This window comes from Dermacentor albipictus, chromosome 4 (genome assembly GCF_038994185.2).
Source record: "Dermacentor albipictus isolate Rhodes 1998 colony chromosome 4, USDA_Dalb.pri_finalv2, whole genome shotgun sequence".
NCBI lineage: Eukaryota > Metazoa > Arthropoda > Arachnida > Ixodida > Ixodidae > Dermacentor > Dermacentor albipictus.
Genome location: NC_091824.1, coordinates 44,717,259 through 44,739,928, shown reverse-complemented (window position 1 = coordinate 44,739,928; position 22,670 = coordinate 44,717,259). Strand labels below are relative to the sequence as shown.

Below are 22,670 nucleotides of genomic sequence, written 5' to 3'. Positions count from 1 at the left end.
TTGAAAGACGCCCGTTCTCGCTACGCGGTCGCGCCCGCGAACTTCGATGGCTATCGGTTACGGAAGAACACACAGTGGCGGTAGTACCCCGGGGCACCGTCAGCAAAGAAAGGGACCGCCGCTTTAATGTCTCTTGCCTTTCTTATCTGTGCGCGCGGAAGAAAGAAACACGGGAACGCTCCCCTTTCGTTGCAGTAGGCGACCGCAGTTTGCCTCTCACGTTTTTGCGTGAGTTAAGGTCGCCTGCCCGGGGCGAGCCTTCATTCATGCGGAAGGAAGGTAAGCACCGGCACATCTTGCGGGACGGTGGTTGCGTCTGCAAATAGCGAGCTTCCCTTGAGACAACACGATGTCTGGATGAGCTGCAGAGAAGCCAAACGTTTCGTGCCTGAGCAAAGGACCAGAACGGCAGAGTCGGCTGCAAGCGCGTGCCAACACTGAGCTTTTTATCTGTGTTGGATGCAAGTGCGATCGTAAGGCTTGTTACTGTGGGCGCGGAGCCTCTATTAAAATGTATGAAAGTTCCAGCCAGAAATCGAGATCTAATCGGCCATAAAATGTATACGCCACACCGGCGCCGGAATCTTCAATGCGGCCAGAAAGAACCCATTCCAAATTGCGCACTCGAATTAAACCAGGCAGGATAAGGCAGATATCAAAATACCTGCACGGTAGGACGTAAATTGAAGCAGCTGAAGGCGATCAATGAAGAGAGGAGACTCCGCCCAGTGCCAATATTCCGGCAAGATCACTTGCCATAGTCAAGGCATTACGAGTGCGAAAGTAGGCACAGACTTTTCAGCTTGGCAAGTTAGTTCTGCTATGGCGTTCTCTCGTTTTTCCACTCACGTTTTAGCTTGTAGCAGGAATCTATAATTCCCATACTTAAGAATTCCTCGAGAGCGAACCTTCTCAATTGAAGCAAATTTTGTCCTTGTCCGGTGGGAGGAATCCAAGTCGAAGCCATGGCCTTTGCGAAGCGGTCGCTCCACCAGGCTAGCTAAGCCGGTAGCAAAACACCTGCTTAACTACACCTGCTGCTACGTGTGTAGCAAACACAGGTAGCAGGTAGTTGTCGATTAGTTCGTGTGAGCGAACTAATCTCTCTCTCTCTCGCTACTAATTGCCGGCTGGATAAACTCCGGCTTATCTCTGGTTGTAAAAGGACTACTTTGGGAATGCAGTGGTGTTGGGTTTGATTGCCTGACAAGGACAATTGTTTTTGTTAAGTGCGCAGCTTGCGTTCTAAGGGAACCTTGGGCGTCTAACGTAAAGCCATTCCATTCTCTCTTGATTCCAAGCTTCTAACATCAAAGCGCTGGCACAAGCACGAGCGGTGACCCACAACGTTGTGCGAACAGCCTAATCAAACACTCTCCTCATTTGTAGGAGGAGGTGGAGTTGAGAAACAGTCGGCGACTTTGGTTTCAAGCCAAGTAGCGTTCTGCTACCGTGACATGTTTTACATATCTGCTTGGCTGACGAGAGGCGAACAGCGCGCAGAAGAGCGGATAGAACCTCGGTAGAGCCGAGCTCGCACAGTGAAACTAGATGACCGCACGAGGAGAGTGGTGCCAGCGTCGCTAATTGGTCCGCTTCCCCTTGCTTAGCCTTTGCGTCATAGTGACGCATACCCACTTTGGAGGATAGGGCCAGAGCGACGCCCAGTGGTTAGGACACCGCGGCGGTGCGTGATCTGTTGACTAAGAATGAAAGAGAGAGAGAGAGAGGGAAATTAATGTTGGAATTAGTCGTAACGAATAATGGCCCAGAAGTTTTTTCTTCTAATTCAATTCATGCTAATGATGCGTCTCACCAACTAGTCAATACCGGTGACAGACGGGGGCGCGGCTTCGTGTTGGCCAATTGAGAAGGACCAGAAGAACGAAAAAGTAGAACGGTTCGCCACAGAGCATGACGGCACTATAGGTTTCTCCACACGTCTGAACAGACGAAGGGCAGGAACATGCCCCTACGCTCTCATAATGCATTCCAAAAGCCATCTCTGCAAACTCTCGCTTTTCGCGCGTAGGCGCCATGCGTCGCTGGTGTAACGACATCAGTAGAAGCGAATGAAACAACACAAAAGGAATGAACAAAGAAAAAGAAACCGTCAGGAACCACGCGTTTCTCTGTTTCTGCTCTCCCGAGGAGGCAGCGCGCGCTCACACGACGTTGCGCAACCTCCGGCGCTTCAGACTACAACCCCCCCCCCCCCCTCCGTTCCCTCCATCAGCAAAGAGCAGTGTAAGTTGTCGCCGTGAATGCGATGACACACCAGTGCGCGCGCGGGTGGGCTCACCTCGATCTCTAATGGCAGGGTCACACACAACCCGCACACACAACACACAACCCGTTCCTGCGGCGTCGGCCCGCGTCGGGTATCATTGTCAGAGAAACGCCCAGCGGGCACGTAATCGCCGCCCCCGCTGCCAACGCGCACCGCTCAATGCGTGCGGTTCACCGCGCGCGTGTCATTTCCGGGTGTCCGATTCACGAGGCGTCTTCTGCGCGCCGCTCGCGAGCTCATTCCGCTGACTGATCACGTGCGGATCGCTCCTCTGTTCCCTCGCCCTTTGTTTTCACGCCGGACACCGCTGGGCAGCGCGCTCGGACTCGTGGCGTATGCGTTCGTTCGTTCATTGCCTCGTTTTTTATTTTTTTTTTCCAGCAGCGTGGGAGACTTCTTATTTTTTTTTGCGAAACAAAGCCAACACGTTGAGGCCTCCCGCAGCCGCACTCCCCGTAAGTCTTGCGGCGACAGTGTGGGCCGGAGGGGAGGGGGAGGCGAGCTGGAAATTTGGATGCTAGTTTGCGGTTATTATGACGTCATCTTATCGCAGGCATCACAGTCCGACATTGATGAAGTTAGGGAACACCCCAGGCACTTGATAGTAAATTCAGCGATCCAAGTTTGTGCGTCAGGTCGTACAAGTGGAGGAGGAGTTTTACAATAAATGTGCTTGCGAAGGAGAGGTTCTCGTCTCGGGTGTGATGCAGGCTACACCTTCTCGCTTAGGCAAGCAGTGCACCTCAAACAAAGGCGCGCCGGTTCAAACAATCAAACAGACGAACAAAGAAACAAACACACTAACTAATTAACAACTTAATATTAAAATAAAGTCTGAAGAGTCAGAACGTACTAACGCGTAGTTCACGGAATGTTGATACTGGCAGATTGCAGGTCTCAAAACACATAGTTTGCGCAGCGCATAATGATAGGCCATAAAAATACGAAATCAAATTAAAATTGTAGCACAGCCACTTGCACCCTGCACCTTTTTCATGTAAGCACCGTGTACAATGTTTGCCTAGTGCAGGCGGACCTAGCGTCTCAAGAGCTGTGGTCAACTGCTCTTACCAAACGCTACTTATCAAGTGTTTTAGACCCTGAAGCATGTCACAACCTAAACAGGAGGCCATGAAATGCAACCATCAACTCGCATAGAAATGTTGTGAATGATTAGGAGAACCAAGGGCTCAATTTTTCTTTTTTTAGGTCACAATCATATGAAACCAATGGTAGCCTTTAATTGTGATCTTCAATTAACCATCGCTTTATTTTACGGCAGAAACAGCAAGCACATCTGTATAAGGAAAACCCCTGTTAATTTCCCTTATGCTTTCCTCGGCTTCATCGCCTGTTCGCTTCATACGATTGGGATCGAACTGTTCGACATTTTACGTAGAGCTGAATGCGCAGGCTATATCCCATATTTCCAAAGGCTCTTTGCCTCTTTTTTTTTTTTCTTCTGCACTTTCCGTTTAGCTCAGCCTTAGTGCTTGCATGCACGCGTTCGTCTTAGGAAGCTTACTGCTTATGCATCGCTTTCGGTATCTCGAGAATGAAAGCCTGTTTGCCTCGAAAACACGTTCGTGCTGTTTTCCAATCCTGTTATTTTCGTGCCAATTCGTCGCGGTGAGAACGCGAGGAATGATCACGCGTAGAAGGCAGCGCCGTAGTAACAGCCGATTTTTTGCACTGCTGCATCTGCTGCATCCGTATCTGACGTCTTGTTTCTCTTCCTTCGAAAAATTTGGATACGGAGGGACGTTTCGGAGGTCGCTTGTAAGGAACGGCCGTCGTACACAAGGTTACAGTTACGAATGCGTTTACTATTACCTTTGGTTAACGCGTAACCCCCCCGTTACGGATCTCGTGTTTTTCTCTCTTTACGTTTATGTACATATATATATATATATATATATATATATATATATATATATATATATATATATATATATATATATATATATATATATATATATATAAGACCTGTACACGTGGCCTGCCATTTCGGACAATGTAACTTAAGGATCGAGAACAGGAAAAGCGCTGAAAGCTTCCATACGACACTTCCAGTACAGAAAGCCGACAATGCTAGTAGGAAATTTGTGGCATGGAAAAAGCAGGCCTGCAAACAAAGACAGCGGGTAAACAGGAACAAAAAAGCCTTTTCTTTTTTCTTATTTTATTTGTGTGGTGGTGTTGTGATGAATCCCGTGACCTTTATTAGCGTTGAGTGCTCATGTCACGACAAATATGAACATTTATTTAGCAATGTCCCATGCCGAAAATTGTTCCGCGGGTTCAAAGCCAACAAACGTAAATACGTCTGGTCACCAATCATTGGTTCGTCGTTGCAGATTCTGAAGAACTGTGTGAAAGAAACGCTGGTCAGCTGAAGAACTATCAATGCGATGCCGAATCAGTGCAGTCTTGCACCCCTTGAAATTCACAACATTTTCAATCCTCAGTTGGAAGAGTGTAAAAAAAAAGAGCGGCCTCTTCCCCGAGAATCACAGAAAATCGCCTGATAAGTGAATCGGAGAGATATATGGGTAGCCGGCTGTTCTTTACTACACTTGGCACTTGATGACTCCAACGTTCGCCCCAAAGAGAGTTGCAGATCATTCGCAACAATTATACTTGGGCCGATTAGAAAAGCCATTAGCGCGTTTCAAAACACCGCGATGAAGATACGTTCTCTATCCGTGCCAACTTCCGGAACTCTAGGTCACATGAATTTCTCTCGAGAGGGAAAACCACTATTAGCAGTCCAATGTCGTCAGTCCCTGGCACGGCGACTGGACAGAGACCGAGTGGTCTCCGCGAACTTGAGCTGCCTCGTTCAGTCGACATTCGAGCTGATTAAAATTCAGCTCTAGACCGTGAGATCCACTCCCGTATTTCATATTCTTCCCACGTACGTAGTGTGTAGCCTTAAAGCGGCGCTGTACGAGACACAGATTTAGGCCTTTTTATTTATGTGCGCTAAAGCTTTTTTGTAAGGTGTGATGATAGCGAAACAAGGCAGGTAGGCTGCCGTTATGTACATCGTGTCCCATGTCTGTGAGTAAGACACTGATGTCCTTTAAATAGCTTTAAATTGAAGCGAAGGCCACAACATCCATTTGCAGCTGTTTAATCGGTATTGCTTTCGGCGCTGTAATACATAAGACGAAATAACCTTTCAACTACCAACCTGCACTGAGCAGCTTAAAGGCCGCGTACACGTACAAAATTCGTTGAGACCAGTCGTTGTGGCTTAGTGGCTTTGGAGTTTTGCTTTTATATACGGGGTCACGGGTGCGATTCCTTGCTGTGGCGACTACAAGCCTGACTGCGTGTGAGATAAGGGACCCAAGGATGGTAAAAATCATTCTGCAGGTCTCCACAACGTCATCTATCATAGTCGCTGCGTTGTTTTGGAATGTTAGACACACCCAATCAATCAATCAATCAATCAATCAATCAATCAATCAATCAATCAATCAATCAATCAATCGGCATCCCTAAACAGACGTGATTACATTATGACTGATGCCATTATGCACGCCTGAGGCATAAGCCGCCGATTTGAGTGACGGGTGTTACATCACAGCCAATGAAATAATATCGTTTGGACAAAGCAATCATGCACGAAAGGTGGCTCAGGTTTGTCGCCATTCTAGGCACCCTTAAAAGACCTCCGTCCTTGAACGCTACACTTCACGAAGCCATGTGTAGTACAACATTGCTTCCTTAACGTGCCTCACCAAACTGTCTGTTGTCGAACTTTCGCGGGCTATAACGTCGCCGTTCGATTCCGCTGTCCCGAAGAGTGACGCGCACACGCTTCGATTGAAAAAAAAAAAATCCAGGTGGCGTGCCATATACTCTCGAAAGACAATCGCGCAGCACACGCAATCTCGCGGCACCGCAGACAGACGCGTGCCCGCGACCTCGGCGCAATTCAAGGCGGCCTCCTTCCCATCTCTGCGCGCGGTGATACCGACCCGCTTCTGCGTAACGACTGGAGGCCTTGGCGAACAAAGAGGCGACCCGCGAGCATTCCATCGCCCAACACGTGGTGGGCGTCCGGATGCCAAGCGCCCACGCCTCGCCGTCGCTGGGTTTCTGCGGTGGGAAAGGTGGGGGGGGGGGGGGGGGGCAGCACGGTGAGCCTTGAAGAATATGCGGCTCCTTTTCGTGTCGCAGTATGCAACGCTTTCTAATCTGAAAACATCAGCAGTTCTCACTACATGCCGGACTAGCGACGCGGGCGCCTACTCTACAGTGAAGCACCTCGAAGAAGTTCCGATCACTGGAGAAGCCAAAGTGAAAAAAAAAAAATACCTTTCGGAGTCCGTGCGATTCCATAGTCACACTTCGTCCTCGATAACGGAGGAACTCGCATGAGCTGTGAAAATTCTGTTTTTCTTTTTTCTTCATCTTGACTTGTTCAATGATCGTGATTCTTAATCCTCACGTTCCCTGACCAAACAAGTTTTCGTCGAACTTTAGAATAAATCTCCTAATGAAGCATCTCACGTGGTGTTGCGCCGCTCTAGATGCCACACGAGCACACGTACTACGGTGCTAATGAGTCATGGCGTCAACGACGGAGTTCCCACCTGCCGCAAGCAAACGTTACGTGGGTCCTGCAGTCGCTGTGAGATTTGTACTATGGATATAATTTTAGCTATTTCCCCTAACATAAACCAATGTGCCATGAACTTCCACAATAACTTTTCTTTTTCAATTTAATTGCATTCTCTCTAATCGAAGAATGCACCCCGAGGGTCTGCACCGGTACTCGGCTGCACAGTTCAGGTCGAATGAGCGCTAAGAAGAGCCAACAAAAACGTACATACAATCGCCGTGAGACTTCCAGTACACCTGCTCACCGTATTGAAAACGAAAACTTAAATTGCGGATACGTGCGTGTTTGCTTAATGCCAGGGGAAACACAGGTTGTGTTTATGCCTGTGACAGCAAGAAATCGGTTCACGAGCAAGAGAACGATGACGCTGCTATCGTTCGGCTACCACGGCCATGCCACGAGTGACCAGACAAAGGTGATCATGGAACCCGGAAGCAGGATCATTCCCGCGTTCCACATCTGTCGTCCGCTTGACGAGGGTTGCAGCAGCGCGCTCAGAGATAGAGAAAGAGAAAGAGAGAAATCTTTATTGTGCTAAGGGAAGGCGAATGTCTTCCGAGGGAGGAGCCTTTTTAGTCCAGGGCCCGTGCTAGCTGCGTGAACGATGAAACAACGGCGCGTCTCTTGTTGTTCAGTGCGTCCCATATGTATTATTTTGTTTTAAAGCCCGCGTCGCTGGCGTCGCCAACGTTGATGTGACTACAGAACTATCGCCGGTGCGAATTTCCGTGCGTCTAGAGGGTGGCGAAAAATTCAGGAGGTCAGAGTTGAACTCCAGAACCGCAAAGTATTCTTCTGCGTTTAAAGCCCCCTTTAAGGCGCATTAAATTCAGGGTTGTCCCATGGAAGAAATAATGCTTTCTGGTGACTTTTAAGTTAGTTTCCCATAGTGTCAAACAATAATTTTTTGCTAGTCGCTACTGCTTCTGTTACGCTTTCCCCCTCCCAAAGTATAGGGTAGCCAACCGAGCATGTCGTTTATTAATCTCCATAACTTTCCCTCTTCGTTTCTCTCTCTCTCTCTCTCTCTCTCAATGTGGAGAACCACCGAAGTCATCCAGTAATCATCTCATGCAACAACACGCGCAGAATAAACAAGGCGCTAGATAACGCACGGCTTTTTGGCTAGGGCTAGGTGAAAGCGGCGGGGGCCTGTTTTGCATGCGTGGTTGCTATACCTTCTCTTCCAAATGCGCGTATCGCACTTACTGTATAACTTGCGGCCTGCCAAGACAACACCTACTCAAACGCCTCGCTATGGGGCCCGATCTAACCAAGGACATGGAATTGAGAGAGCCCTTAAACGAACGCCATCAGCAACACGCGCTTCTAACGCGGAGGTGCCGGAGCGACACAACCATAGCCTCCTACAATGAAAATCTTGCAATACAAAACAGCAGAGTGCGGCCACCTCTTCCTGTAGCTCTGGTGGAAAAAGAGAGAGAAGGCGTATGCGTATGCATCAATGAATTCTTGTAAGGGAAGCTCCCAGCGCATTAGTGTACACAACCAGTCTTGTTCACGTAGTCGAATTAGCTGTACCACGAGGTGCGGGCGCAGAAAGAAACAACCTCGGAGCCACGTCAGCCTCCGTCAGACGTAACCCGAACAACCAATTGCGGCCTACGTGCAGCAAACGCAGGCTGCAGGCAGCCTGAGTTAAAGTAGCGTGGAAGGCACTGAAAGAGACGCACATTAAGCTGGCACTTTGAGGGCACACTAAATAGGAACCTCCAGCACCACATACTGGAGAAACTAAAGACCGCTTAATGCGTGTTCGTGTTAAGTATGACGGAAGCTGTACCATATATTCGGTAGACGTCTAGACGTACATTTAAGAAAACGAAATCCGCAGCAGAAGTCGGAGTCGGAGTCGGAATCATTGGGATTGTGATGAACCGGTCTCTGGATTCGTCAGCGCCACCGATTCGCCTATCCTCTTGTTGTAACGGAAGCGACGCTTGAATCAATAAGGAAATGCGAAACGTGTGGGTTGAGTGTACACGTAAGAACAGATTTATTTCAATAGTACAACCTTGTGTTTGGGGGCCCCGTTTACCAGTGGCCGGCGCGAATGACGAACGCTGTCAGCGAATTAACAAAGTGGACAAAGAAAACAGCACGTCAGTGCACTTTGGACGGCTCCCGTCGCGTCGTGGCTCGTGGAGTTTTGACACGCGCGCCTTCGCACGTCGGATATGCAATATTATAGCACGTCGTCAACCTTTGACTCGCGGACGCACGATGACAAGCAGCGAACCGGAACTAACTCGCGAGTGTCGGGAGTTTCTCGTTCGAGGAAGCTGTGTGTAGGTTGGGTCAACGCGAGGCGAGCCGATACGAGCGTGCTGGTTGGTGTTGTTTGATGTTGATCGTTCCACACGCGGTCAGCACCGCTGGCACAGATATTTTATTCTTTCTCACCGTGCCCGACTATCAGAGTACCGCGCGCAACCACGCCCGCAATGCCCAAAACTGGAGCGGTTATTTTTAACGTCCGTTGCGTTCAAATCGAGCGAAACGTGGGTCAAAATAAGAGCGAGGAGCGGTAAAAAATGAGGAACAAAATCTGTTCGGAGAAAAGCTGCGCGACGATTGTCTCGCGAAACACGAATAATGGAGTCACTGCATACGAAACGAGAGGATCGCACGTGTAGTCGTGACGTCAATTGTCAGAGGGAACCATGAAGGGAACGCTATGAGCGGATTCATTCTCATTTTGCGAAGTCTGGAAGCGCTCAGCTTTGAGTGCAGACGACACGCGACAGGTGGCGCTGGCTCTCGCCTCTAAACCTGCGCAGTGCATCGACAGCACTTAGGCTGGCAGCGGAGACTGCCGCGTCATCAATATGACAGCCAGCTGTGTGCGCGTTCTCTTTAACAATGTACCTATCTGTACGTTGTCGGAAGTTGGCATTCGAAGCTTTCCTCAGTGCAAAACAATATAATCGCTTATATGAGCGGTGTAGCCGGAGTCAAGGTCATTCAAGACAGATAGATAAAGCGTGTCAAGTAGAACCGTTAAATGTCTTAAGTGTTTCAGCGTCCTGCAACGTTTCAATGCTATCCTTGCATGCCTTTCCTTTACAGAATGTACTTCAGTTGTCAGAGGGGCACTTACCCACCAATCGCGGATTACGCCTCAAGGCGTCGTTCAACGTCTTTTTCCTGCTAGAGGGTCGCCCTAAACCTTTCAGGCGGTGACACTCACATGCTTGTTTGCATGATGTAAGCTGGTAAACTCCAGGTGCATCAAGCGCAGGCCTTATGGCCGCAATTTTCAGACAGCTTTAGTATAACTTTGATAGGTGCAATGCGTGAAACTGCTATCGTCGCTTTTGGTTATTGCAGCAACATTGTTCTGAACCGTAAAAGCAAATGAACGATTTGCTCGTGCTCCCGCTTAACCTAGTTGGAAGCCTTTCGCCTTCCCAACAATGGCAACGAGACCATTGATCAAGGAATATGCTACGTCTGAAGATGAAAACAGACAAAAGACGCGCAATTAAAAACGTTGCCCATAAGGCATTTAATGCGTAGAGCAGATAACCGGTTATCTGTTAGTGTTACACAATGGGTGCCAAGAGAAGAGAATTGGGGAAGGCAGAAAACTAGGTGCTGTGATGAAATTAGATAGGGTGACGTCAGCTGGCAGAAGAAGACGTCTTCTTCCTGCAGTGGAGATAAAGAAGACGACATGATGAACAGCAAAATCTTATTGGCTGATCCTCCTGATTCCATTGCAGCACTGACAGAAACAACAAAGGAATGAACAGCGTTAACGCACACGGCACGTGATTTAAGCTGGACACCATCGCTAGAGTGTCGAAACCGGCGCCAGCCATTCCGGTACCCGTCAGTGCGACAGCGCTAAGCCCACCAGGGTACCCCTCCGCCCACGCCCCCGCCCCTCCACGGATCTCGCGACTGTGAGAAGGGGCAGCCGGTGGTAACCAAGCAGCTCGACACTCTCTCACCCCTCCTTTCGATTCCCATTTCCCCCTTGAGGTGTCCTCTGCTGAGAGATAGTTACTGCGCTGCACTTTACCCCAACATTTCCTTCCCATCATCAAGAATCTCCTCTCTCTCTGTGCAACGCGGTTGAGGTGTCCTCTACGGAGAGACACTGCACTTCGCCGCATATTTTCATGCTATAAGAATCTCATCTCGACAGCGCGTTCCGTGAAACCGCGTCGCCGCGATTACCGAACGCGGAACGAGGGTAGCGGACGAGGAGGAGATTTGGCAGAACGGCGAAATGAGGGACGATTTCGCTCTTCTGCGTCCCAGCGGGACCGCGTCCCAACGAGCAAAAAATGACCACCGGCGTCAGGAAGCGGGGCGCGTTCGGCTAGCCGGAGGGGACGGTTATCGCGCGTCCAGGCCAGCCGGGCAAAAGCCGCCGTGCCACTCGTATCGCTAGCCGATCACAGCCTGTAAAGCTCGCGAAGCGGCTGACGCCATACTTGCCGCGCCGCGTCGGCCCCGTGCCTCGGGGGCCCTCGTGGCCGACGCGTCGGGAACGGTCGAATGCCGGCGGGGGCCTCTGCTCGGCGCTTCCGAAGGGGTCGCCGGGGGTCACGGCGGCTACCGCGGGCCGCCTTTTCTGCCGTGGACGTGAGCGGGACGTCGCGTTCGCTCCCCGATAATGTGGCACTACGCCGCCGCGCTGCCCCGCGCAGTTACCGAGAGCCCGTTCCCTCCTCGCTCGCCCACATAAACCCACTTGGCTGTTGGAGAGGTGCGGCCCCGTTGCTTTTGGCGTGCTCGGCGCCGACACCGTAATATGCTGAGCCGCAGTGCGGCGCGGAGAGTGAGAGAAATGTATGTAATCAGCTCCCAGCCAGACGGACGGATCGGTGCATCTTCGCGTATCCGACGTCTCGCGCTTGTGCATAAGGAGTAGTTGCTGACCCGGGGAAGGGGGGGGGGGGGGGGGGGGTTGGCATCGCTTCGGAATTGCGGCAGGCATAGGAAGTCCCTCGATGAGGCTTAAATATGCAGATGTGCCTACGCAAATCCCCTAAATACGGCGGAACTGCGCGCGCATGTATGTGACAGTCGAGTGATGCATTGCGTTATAAACGAGACACGTCGAGGAGAGCTTGCACGCGCCCTTCCTCTGCCTCTCGGGCGACGAATCTACATGAAGCATTGCTTCGTTATTACTCTCTATATGGGTTCAATATAATCTTTGCGGCCACCGTGATTGGCTAAAGCGGTGCCATTAAGTAATCAACATGCGTATGAAGCACTTCTCGAACCCATTCTACATACAGTGGGCAGGAGCAAGATTCTCGACACTTGATTAGTCACAATTATTTTGTAACCATCAGTTCACTCGGTCCCTGCAACCATCACCCACGATCGGTTAGGGTGTACTTTCGGGCAAACGACCAGACCTGCAGATCGGGGAACGCATCCACACATGTGGTTGACCGTAAGCTTGGTGAACTTCACATCTGCTCTTCCGATATACTCACTCCAGACCCTCCACTCCAAATATGGCCTTCACGGCCCTCATTCAAAACGAAGTTTTCGCTCTATACCGCTTTGTGACAACGGCATAATGGGCCAATAGGTAAAGGCGACAAGAGGAAGCTGGCTTCATATGGGTTCGACTAATAAACATCGGTGCCCTAGGTTCCATTTCTTCTAGCTCAGTATCTCAAAACTGCATCCTACAGCAAGAAGTGAAATACCATTGCGGCTCCAGAATCTTAAGTAAAAGAGGTTCCCCATTTTTCCACTGGCCAGGCACGTCACTATTCACAGGAGGTGCCTAGCAGTGCATACGCACACACACACACACACTAAAGAAAAGAAGCGACGTATAAATTCTAAGACACGCGCATATCGGAGAGCTTGCCTGCCTCTTTTCGCCAACTTGGCCAACACGAAGCATCACTTAATGTCGAAACGACCGCTCGCACGTCGTGCATGCGCGGTACGAAAAGCCGAAGCAGAAGGCGTCATTAATGGCAGCGGTCCCTCGCCACTTAACGCAGTCGCGTGCATTCCCTGGCGTCAGTTATGCAATCGTATTCCGAAGAAACAGAAAGACGTGCACGTATCCCCCCCCCCCCCCAGTACACTCATTACTTTCCGATAATGGCGAGAGAACCTCTCCTCGAAGCGAATCATTTCCTCCGGCTCGCATGATCGTCGACGATCGCCGCAGGCACGCTATGCGTATCCGTCGCCGTTTCCTCAAGCGCACGGTGCCGATGCTTCGCATTGACCCACTTACTGCCAATTTGATGAGAAAGAAGCAAAAAAGATAACCAGAAACAAAAAGCGAACATAGAACAACACAAACAAGGACCAAAGGAAACTGAAAGCACGTCTAAAAAATGAAGGAAGGCTTCCGCGTTTCACTTACGCGGTTGCCCCATGTGATGTCGTGATTAGAGTGCGGCTTCCCATTAACCCCAGAAAAAAAAAAAGAAAAGAAAGAAAGGGCACGCATTCGTCACATTTGGCACTCAAACGCAGTCCCCTACAGAGGCGAGGAGATAAAAACAGGGCGAGAAGGAAAGCAACACGGTGGGAGGCGTAATCAGCGGATCGTCGGACACCGACGCGCATTCGGTTCCGAGGACGCGACTCGAGGCCCAGCTCGCTCGTTCAGGACGGCAAGGCTGGTCGCCGCTCGGGGGAGGCTCTTACAAAATAGGGCCATCGGAATCACGCTTCCCGGTCCAGGGTCAGCGAGCTTCTTCTTCCTCGCCGGTCGATTTGGCCGATAGCGCACCGCTCCGCGCGGCGACGCTAACGGCACCGTCGCCGCGCAGTCGTGAGCACCTTTGTTAGCCGCGGCAAGGCCTTCCGGCGGGTTCCAATTAAGCGAGGCTGCGGCCGGAGAGAGGCAGCGCATTCCACTGGCCGCCGGACCACAGCGTGCGCTGTTCCCGAGTTACGGAGCGGCGGCTTGGCGCTGCAGCAAGCCAACAGCGCCAGCATCGGCAGGGAGGGATGTCGCCAAACTGTCATGAGCGCATGCCCGGAACGCGCAGAGCGGGGAGCGTAACCTTGGCCCGAGAAATCCTGAGACGACCGTGGGAGAGGCTATATATATATATGCTCCAGAGGGAGCAGCGGCGAGGGCAGAAACGTGACCGTTGACACCTTGCTGTTCGCGCATACATCCATTGTCTATACTCCATCTCGCGAGTCACAAGGCGTACACAGCCAGTATCGTTGCGCAGCGGTGTATAGCTCCAGGCGTAACTGACTGATCATTGGCTGCACTAGAGAATTTGATTTTTGCCAGCTACGTGATACGGTACAGCGATACTTGACACGTTACGGCACTTGCGCGTACACGTCGTAAAGCGAGAATTACTGCGACGGTTACCGCCGGTAACCTTAATATCCACCCTAACCTAATCACCTATAGCAACATGGCAGCGCCCATACAGCGCCGACCACACGCTCCGATCCGAATTCGCGCTTGTGACTGGCTCTTCTTACTGGCGTGTTAAGAGCGCTCGGCCATGTCAGCAAGAAACAAGTGGAAAAATTTGTCATTGCTAAACCACGTTTCAAGGTTAGGTCAAAGCAGTAGGTATGTTTTGCTGCAATTATTGAGATCGGCTGTTTGTTTTCACGCTGGTAAGACTACAAAAACGGCACCCAATCTTAAAACTGCTGATGCGCTGATTAGCACTTGTGATGCGTTGACGATGCGGAACGCATTACATGCCTAATTGTTCACTGCATAATTAATTAGTACCCCATTCTAGCATGGTGCGGGATGACGGTAGTCAGCAAACGCCAAGTAGACGCCGAGCAGACGCTGTGCCGCAGGTGAGCAGTTATGAAGGCGTCCGTCCTTGCTACTTTCTAAGGAGACTGCAAATTAAATGCAGGGACCGCGTACAGGCGAATTCAAGCCCCACTATCACCTGCATGTGTACAAAGCTTATGGTTACGGCGTCAAAACATTTTTTTTTTAATTTTTTTTGCGTGAATGCACCAACCATAAACCATGTACCGACAGGATGGCAAGCAGACGCTGAGCAGACGACGTGGCGCGAATGAGAACATCTCGAAGGGCGTTCGGCCATCCTATTGGTCAAGAATTCGTGCAACTCCCACAGTACTGCAAGGAACTACTGAGATAGAGTATAGTCTTATATCTGAGGTCAATCAATACAGGCGCCAATAGCGGGCGAATGCATTACGTGGTGCGTCGGTGATGACAAGAAGGAAGAACCAACAGAGTGGAAAATATGCTTGGTAGAGCATTGCTAAAATGAATGACATATATAGTGAAACGTCGGGACAGATAGAATTCATTGTCGTGATACAGACTGCAACAATGGTTTAGCCATGGGGATTGTGTGTTTTGGGTGTCTGTGGTAAAAGCTGGGTCGTCGAAACATTCAAGCTAGCAGCGTAATAAAACATTCTTGTTGCAGCCTAGAACGTTGTATTTACATTTGCGAGGATGAGGCATTTCAAGGCAGTGATACTGCTTTGCAGCGTAAACCCGAACTGACTCTGCCTTAGATCCTCGCCTTCCGTGTTCATCAGAACGTTCACTTTGCCTCTTTTGGGTGTAGACATGCAGCTTTATATAAAGCATCAGCTGCACGTGATTGGTAGAGCTGATACTAACCTTCGTGAACTTTGGATCTCACTGGTGGCTGTAAAAACCAAAAAGAAAATATAGTCACTCATTTTCTGTGTTGCAACAAATTGTAATAGCGTGCGTTTCTTTGTTAACGCAGGTTCCACCACAATGCATCGTAACCTGATCGTCCTGGCTCTCAGCGCCACAGGTAAGAACTCGTATTCAGACCATGCACAAAACATTTTGCAAAGGGTTCGCAAACATACATGCATGCCATAACGGTACTTTTTCTTAAGACTGATACAGTTGCACATCGCGCAAAGAAATTAACAAGTCATCATCATTAGATTTACCTGGGTGCTCTTCATGTCTTAATTACCGCGCAGAACATATTATTCTATCTAATTCACGCTTGTATGCTGTGATGTGCGCAGAAGCGTTAAGATATCGGGTATAGATTAATATAGTATCATAAAGGAAGACCACATGAACGGCTGCTAACAATACTCTGTGTTCATCAGCACACCGAGTTCTAAGAAGAGAAAATAAGCCAAAAAACTTAGTCTCTCAATCACGATACGAATTTTATGTACTTAGTTGCTTCTTCCTAAGTGTAGTTTCAAACGTCACAAAAAAATTTCTTCAGCGGAGCAAAAATTTTAATCTGTACGTGTCCGCCACTTGCGCACAGGTTATCATGTGGTCTGGTCGATAGCCACGAGTTTCGTAGCGGAAAAAGTGGTCCCCAGCCTGCGGTGGGCGCATGATGGGCGACTGATACGGAGCAACGGGAGTGACACGTGCACGAAATTTCCGCCATAAATGAACGCGAACAAACGCGTGACGCAAATTCGCGCGAACTTAGCGCACCAGTCAGAACCGGCTGACGCACTAACACAGATACCAACATTCAGTTTGCACTGGATGTCCACTTCACTTTATCCACTTCACACAGGAAATATACATACAGCTGAAATTAATCGAAGGCGCAAGAACTAAAGCGTACGTGCTGTGCGCGCGGGCCATTCAGTACGTAGACCCTTCTATCAGCACTGTGGCAGCTGTGTCATTGCAAAAGTTTCCTACGAAGACTGCTAGGGTGAACTATGGCGCTAGTGTCTATGGGAACTGCCAGCGGGACAGTTTAGCCAGCGCGGGGAAATGTGGCTAGTACACGGAATTGGCTAAACATCGTCCTTCTGCCTTCAAGCGGCATTGTGGCTTTGCAAACTTAACGCTGTCAATAAAATATCGCTCTATAAATGCAACAATTAGCAGTGATTGAGCATGCGCGGAGATTCTTTCTGTATTCCGTATTTAGAAAAGTAACATTGTTTCGAAATCAAGGCCGATAAAGACCTGAAACAGCGAAGTAAACATAGCCACAAACACGAGTATCACACAAACGCACACACACACTAAAAAAAAAAAAGAACAATGCACACGCAATTCACATGGTAGCAAAACGATCTAATCTCCAGGATCTGCTCAAACATTTTAGTTGGAAACGCTGTTGTGCGTGTGGCCCCAGAAAATTTCCGGTCATGTGTTTCTGTTAGCAATGTGCGCGAAAAAGAAAAAGGGTATTGTATCCCGTTGTCCACCAGGGGGTAGATGTTGTTGCGTATCAAATATATACGAAGTACGATTAATCTGTCGAGCTCGTGTATGCGGCTCAGTTCTTGTGCGTTTCGTAGTAAGACTAACTTATAAATCTACATTTTTTTTTTTCAAACTGTGCTGCAAAGATGTACCACAGCTAAGCGGGCCACATACTTGTTTTCTCTTCATTTATCGGCCACCGGGTTGTTCCGGAGAGAGAAACAGAAACCCCTTTGAGGGATCGCTTTCTGAAGAAAGAGGTGAATGTTACCGTTAAGAGTGAGTCTTTATTCGTACACCCGCTCCAAATCGCAGTAGTGTCCCTTCAGCACAAGAGTTAACGTTTCCTTCGTTTTGTTGTTTAATCGCGCTCACGCGCATCAACACGTACGATCGGAACAAGTGCCGTGACGAAGAAGCGAGTGAATGCTTTCCTACCTACACTTTCTTTTACACTGAGCGTGTGCGTACACCTGGATCCCTGGATACACTGGATCACACTGGATCATACACTGGATCGTCTTAAACACGACAGGTTCGGTAAGCAGCGAGAGCGATATTGATCAGGGAATCTTCTTTCATTCTGAAGCGTCAGGTGTACAAAAAAGGTCGCGCAATGAGGCGCCAGTATAGCCTTGAACAATGAATAGTGCGGCGCGGGGCACCTGGATGCCAACCGCGTCAGTGTCCCGTTGGCCTGGCTGACATTAATTGCCTCTCTGCGGGCACAACGCCAAACAATGAGCTTTAACCTTAGGCATTAGCGCGCGTTTATAATGCGCCAAGAAAACTTTGTTCGTTCATTGTGTCCGCGTGTTCTTTGCTTGAGCGCTGTCTGTAATTTTTTTTTTTTCATTCCGTTTCATGTAGCAGCCCCCTCCCTCCCCCCTCCACACACACACATTCGGCCCTTTCCCTTCCCAAGGGAAGGGTAGCCAACCACACTGCATGTACGCCATACGATTCCCATAGACGTCGCACGTTTGCGGGCCTCATTGCTCCAAGAATGACGCCGTTGATGTTTCTCTATTGTGTGCATGCGCTGTTCTTCCCGGGCGCATTAGCTCATTGTCTGCTCTATACCTCATTTATCTTAACTTTTTTTTTTCTTTGTCCCGAGTACAGTGAAGCGTGTAGGACGCCAGACTCGTTAACCTGTGCGCCCTGGATTTCCCCTTTATCTATAGTTTCACGTTCAGAACACACTCCGCGACGACAACAGCACACTTCGCAATGGAAATTTCCAAAGCAAACGCAGTGCCCTGAATTGAACGAAGTGATGCATTCCTTCCGTTTGCAAAGGCAGTTTAACTGGCTTCAAGAAAGCAAGCAATGAGTTAGCTGTTGCTTTGCTGAATGTCGGAGCGATCAGCATGATCGAACTGTCGCATGGTGAATGTAAGATAATAGATAAGCAAAGCACTGGAGGTCATTTATATACTAATAAGATACATTAGGGATTCAGAAACCGACTGCACAAGAACGCTCACGCTTTATTAACCGCGACACTTTTCGTTTTATTCTAGCTTTCGCGAACTCGACTTTTTCTAGCGTGTTCTTCGTGCACGCTGATAACCAAACTCATACTTTCGCTTCCAACCCTCTGACGTCGAAGCAGAACGCTCGCGCGATATCGCTCCCACGGTTTGTTCGGGAGCGGACATTACGCCGGCTCCGACAGAATCGCGCACTCGAAGCGAGAGCAACGCCATTACTCTTACACCTGCCCCGACGCGTAGCACGTGACCTCACGCATCCTCCGGCTGCCCCGCCGCAGCGCCGCCGAGCTTACCGAGCTCCCAAATGGCGCATTTACGTGCGCCCGGCAGTTAAGCGGAACCCGATGGAGCAGGTGGCACGCCGTACGGCCGCCGCCACGACCAGCGCCACTTCTGCCGCAGCAGCTATACCAACGCAATGCAGCCAAAGGCGCCGGCGATGCAAAGCACCCACGAGCACCGTGCGAGCCGAGCGATCGTTGCAAAACGAAGTGTGCAGTCAAGGCCATCGCGGAATGCTCTGCTTCATCGCTGCCCGAAGACGCGGCCGCCCCCTCTCCCTTTCCTCTTCCCTCTCTTCCTTCCCACCTGCCGTCTGGATAGCGGTAAATCTTCGTGGCTCGAGAAACGCCTCCGCGTAGCCATCTGAAGCAGAAACAGGTTGCAGAATGCCTGCGAGAGGATCAGTGTTTTTTGTTCGACCGGTCGTCGATCGGCCGTGCAGCGCCAGCCGAACACCTATACGGGTCGTTTGGTGAGGTCGCCGGCGTTTGATGAAGGTTTGTAGATGCGCGCGTTATGTTGGGTGTATCGGGCTTGCCGCGTGTTTCGCATATGTATACGTGTTACTGCGTGAGCGATCGCTCCTTGCAGTCGGTTAATGTGTGTGCGTGACTGACGCTAATGAAGTCTTGTCGTCGTCCTAATACGTGGCGTGGTACCGGACTGATGAAATGCCTCATACGACATGCACAAGGTGGCCCTAATGATTCGTTGCAGGCCCCTGCGTCGTTGCAGTGGTCTCGGCAGCGTCAATATTTGCTCTTCCGCGCCTCTCACACCATCATTCGTCACATCGTGGTAAAGATTTACCAGAGAAACATACGTAAAAAAAAACATACATCGCGTTATCTTGTAGTCGGAGTGTGAGAGGGTGGCAAGCCTTTCACAGCTGCACTGCGCCAGTAACCTGAACCGTCAGTCCTATGGCACGAAATAGCCTACACACTGAGTGGATTATTGGTAATATTCTGGAATATTCATATGAAAGTTCCATGGAGCCGTATGTCACCCTATTGCTCAGAGTCATCGTAGAGGCCTTCGGTTTCGTGCTATTCCATTTCGCATTAGTTTTCTTCGCCGGATTAACAACAGTGAAGGGATGAATTCAAAAGCTCTCCGTAACCAGCTGCTCACGAGAAGTCAATCGTCAACACGTCACAGGCACAACGAAACTCGTCAACATACATTGCCGTTTTATCTACACAGACGGACTCGCGGAAGTGGCTATACATTCCGCAATACTGTTGGTCCAGGCGATTGTGGAACCGACCTAATTTCAATGTAGCTCTCTTCCGCTGCCGAACCGCGCATTTCATGACAGCGTAATCGCAAGGGAACGCATCAATCGCAGAAGCCGCGGACGTCTCCGGAGAAAAATACGCGCACAAAGTTTCAAACGGAAGGATGTAAGAATAACTGCGGACGTCACGCTTTTCCTACCGCGTACAGGCACATAGTTCCTCACGACGTTTCTTTTCGAATTCACCCTTCCCGTGTCAGCGACTGCTCGAAAGGTTTCACAAAACCGCCCTGCAGTACAGTGTAGTAGCACACCGGTGCTTGTCGCCGCAAACTGGGCGCCACGTTCGACTGACAGCTGCGCAGACGAAAAGACGATGGAGGCGATATCCAACTCGCGCGCCGAGCGCCAATCGTGCAGTGGAGCAATTGGCGCGGCCTCACGTTCGGCGCGCCCGATCCCCCGCCGGAAGGGTTCTCCGCGGGGGTCAGCGCGATAGCCTCGCGGCGCGCCAATGAGATGCGACGGCCTCGTTGGGCGCCGCCAGGCATCGCGTGAACCCGACGCCGAAAGTGCAAAGAGCGCGGCTTCCTCGTGACGCCCCGTGCGGCTGAATGCGGGCTCCGCAGAACGGCACTCGCTCGATGCGCGGGCGAAATCGGCCGGAGAAGTGTGTGCCGGATCGGCGTAAACTGTAGAGACCGGTGAATGGCGGAAGAAGTTTTTCGGCTCACATAATCAAAGCAGAGACGCGAAAAAAAAAGAAAGAGAAACGTGCTCTTTGCCCTTATTATGTGCTGTTGAGCTAAGCCGCCACGTTATGAGCAGCGTTCCGGAAAAGTTCGTGTTCCTGGAGCGCCTGCCTTCGGGTACGAACAAAAGTGAGACGAACGTTCAGCCTCGTAATGACCTGTTTTACTAGCCTTTTTAGGGTCTGCTTCGTACGCTTGCGATTTGTCTGACCGAATAGAAGGCGAACGCATCAAACACGAAATCATTCCTGCGGGAAAGGTCAAGTGGTTACATTAACACATCGTTAACCTTCTGACTGGTATCCCGCAAAAGTGAGCGAAGCATCTACCACAAGTATTTGTCCGAAGTAAAATGGGGAACTCATTGGTCTGACGATCGTGTCAGGCTAAGCTGGCTGGTTGGTGAGGGCACTTGCACGTTCTGCTGTATGTCGGGTTCCAACAAAATAATTTGGCAGGGCAAACTGTTTGCGACTGTTAACTGATTGAAGTAATTGACTGCTCAACTGGCAATCAAGATTCTGAAAGGTGAAACAAATGTGGCGTTGTAAGCGTTTCGTATTGAATAAGCGTATTTTTTTTCTCCATTATATTGCTGGCAGAGCTGCTTTCTGTGTCTTAAGCAGAGTGGTGAGTTGGGCAAGTTGGTAGCTGTTCATCGTGGACGCAATACTCAGCATGACAAGTTAAGTATACGTGAGACAGGGTTTTCTTCGTCTTTTTCTGCCCGTACTTAGCTCTGTAGCGTTGAGCATTACTTACACGATTAACATTCCGAGTCTTGATTAACATTTTGAGAAAATTGATTGATGCTTATTGAGCGCGTTGGCCCGAAAAACGCAACCAAATGAGTACTAATTGCAAATTCGAGCAAGCGGTGCCAGTGCGCGTGCAACTGGATACCGTATATTGTGTGGGCTGTGTTCACATCGTCCTGTCTTACCTCGTACATTCACCTCAGGTTAGGTCAAAACTATTGAGCAATCTTTTCTATGCTATAGACATGGAGCTCGAACCAGCACTCCCGTCTCTTTACACTGAAGACGAGTTCGGTAGTGTTACTACGTAATGAAAGCACTATTCCAAAAATGCACTGCGCCGAGGAATGCGGCTCTTTTGTTCTCAGCGCGCCCCAGAAAGACGTAATGAGCTTTGGGCAAGCACACGTCGTCGGCTCTATACTTCGACGCGTCCGGTGTCCAGTCACGTGAGACTGCGCCAAAGTGATCCCATCATCGACAGCGACAGTACGGTGGTTAAATAAGCGACCGCTTCTGCTCAGCCGGTCAGGCGACGGCCACGACGGCGATGATTTGCGAAATCATGGAGAGATACGCAATTAAAGCTTCGCTATTTTATTTCTTTTAAGGAAAGAAACAACCTCCGCAAACTACGGTGGAGAAAGAGAGGTATCAGCAATTGTTAGAAACACGCTAACACCACAGCACCCCGTGCGGTGTTATGGGTGTGGCGGCTGCGTTGAAGCATGTGCAGTGAACGCGGGAAAAGCGGTATAAATGAGAGTACGAGGAGGCGTAAACAACGGAGGGACGAACCTTGAAGCTGCCCACGCATCTGCCGTATAGCTTCCGTGGCGATGATTTTCCATTTGCGTATCTTTCCACAAGTTATTGCAACGAATGCGCGCCCAAGTTCGCTGAGCAGATAGGACGAGTTGGTGCGTTGTCATGCGAGTAAGAGACAGCTGTAAATCGAAAGAAAAAGACGAAAGGCAAGGAAAACGAGCCAGAGGCGCTTTGTGGTCTTCATCGCCATCGTGTTTTCTGCCGG

At 50.0% G+C, this 22,670-nt stretch overlaps 1 protein-coding gene and 1 long non-coding RNA gene across 2 annotated transcripts in view; one reads left to right on the top strand and one right to left on the bottom strand.

Moving 5' to 3' along the window:
* LOC135907156 (U-scoloptoxin(01)-Er1a-like) overlaps positions 1 to 22,670 on the top strand; it is a 37,738-nt gene that overhangs the window by 5,640 nt on the left and 9,428 nt on the right. Inside the window, exon 2 of the mRNA XM_065438819.2 lies at positions 15,662 to 15,712. Coding sequence (XP_065294891.2) covers positions 15,673 to 15,712 — 40 coding nt within the window. The 5' untranslated portion in view covers positions 15,662 to 15,672. The remainder of the gene's footprint in view (positions 1 to 15,661; positions 15,713 to 22,670) is intronic.
* The window catches only part of LOC135907157 (uncharacterized), a 54,256-nt gene continuing 42,046 nt past the window's right edge, over positions 10,461 to 22,670 (bottom strand). Inside the window, exons 2-3 of the long non-coding RNA XR_011513857.1 lie at positions 15,550 to 15,577; positions 10,461 to 10,598 (exon numbers count right to left, since the gene is read on the bottom strand). This is a non-coding gene — a long non-coding RNA (uncharacterized lncRNA). The remainder of the gene's footprint in view (positions 10,599 to 15,549; positions 15,578 to 22,670) is intronic.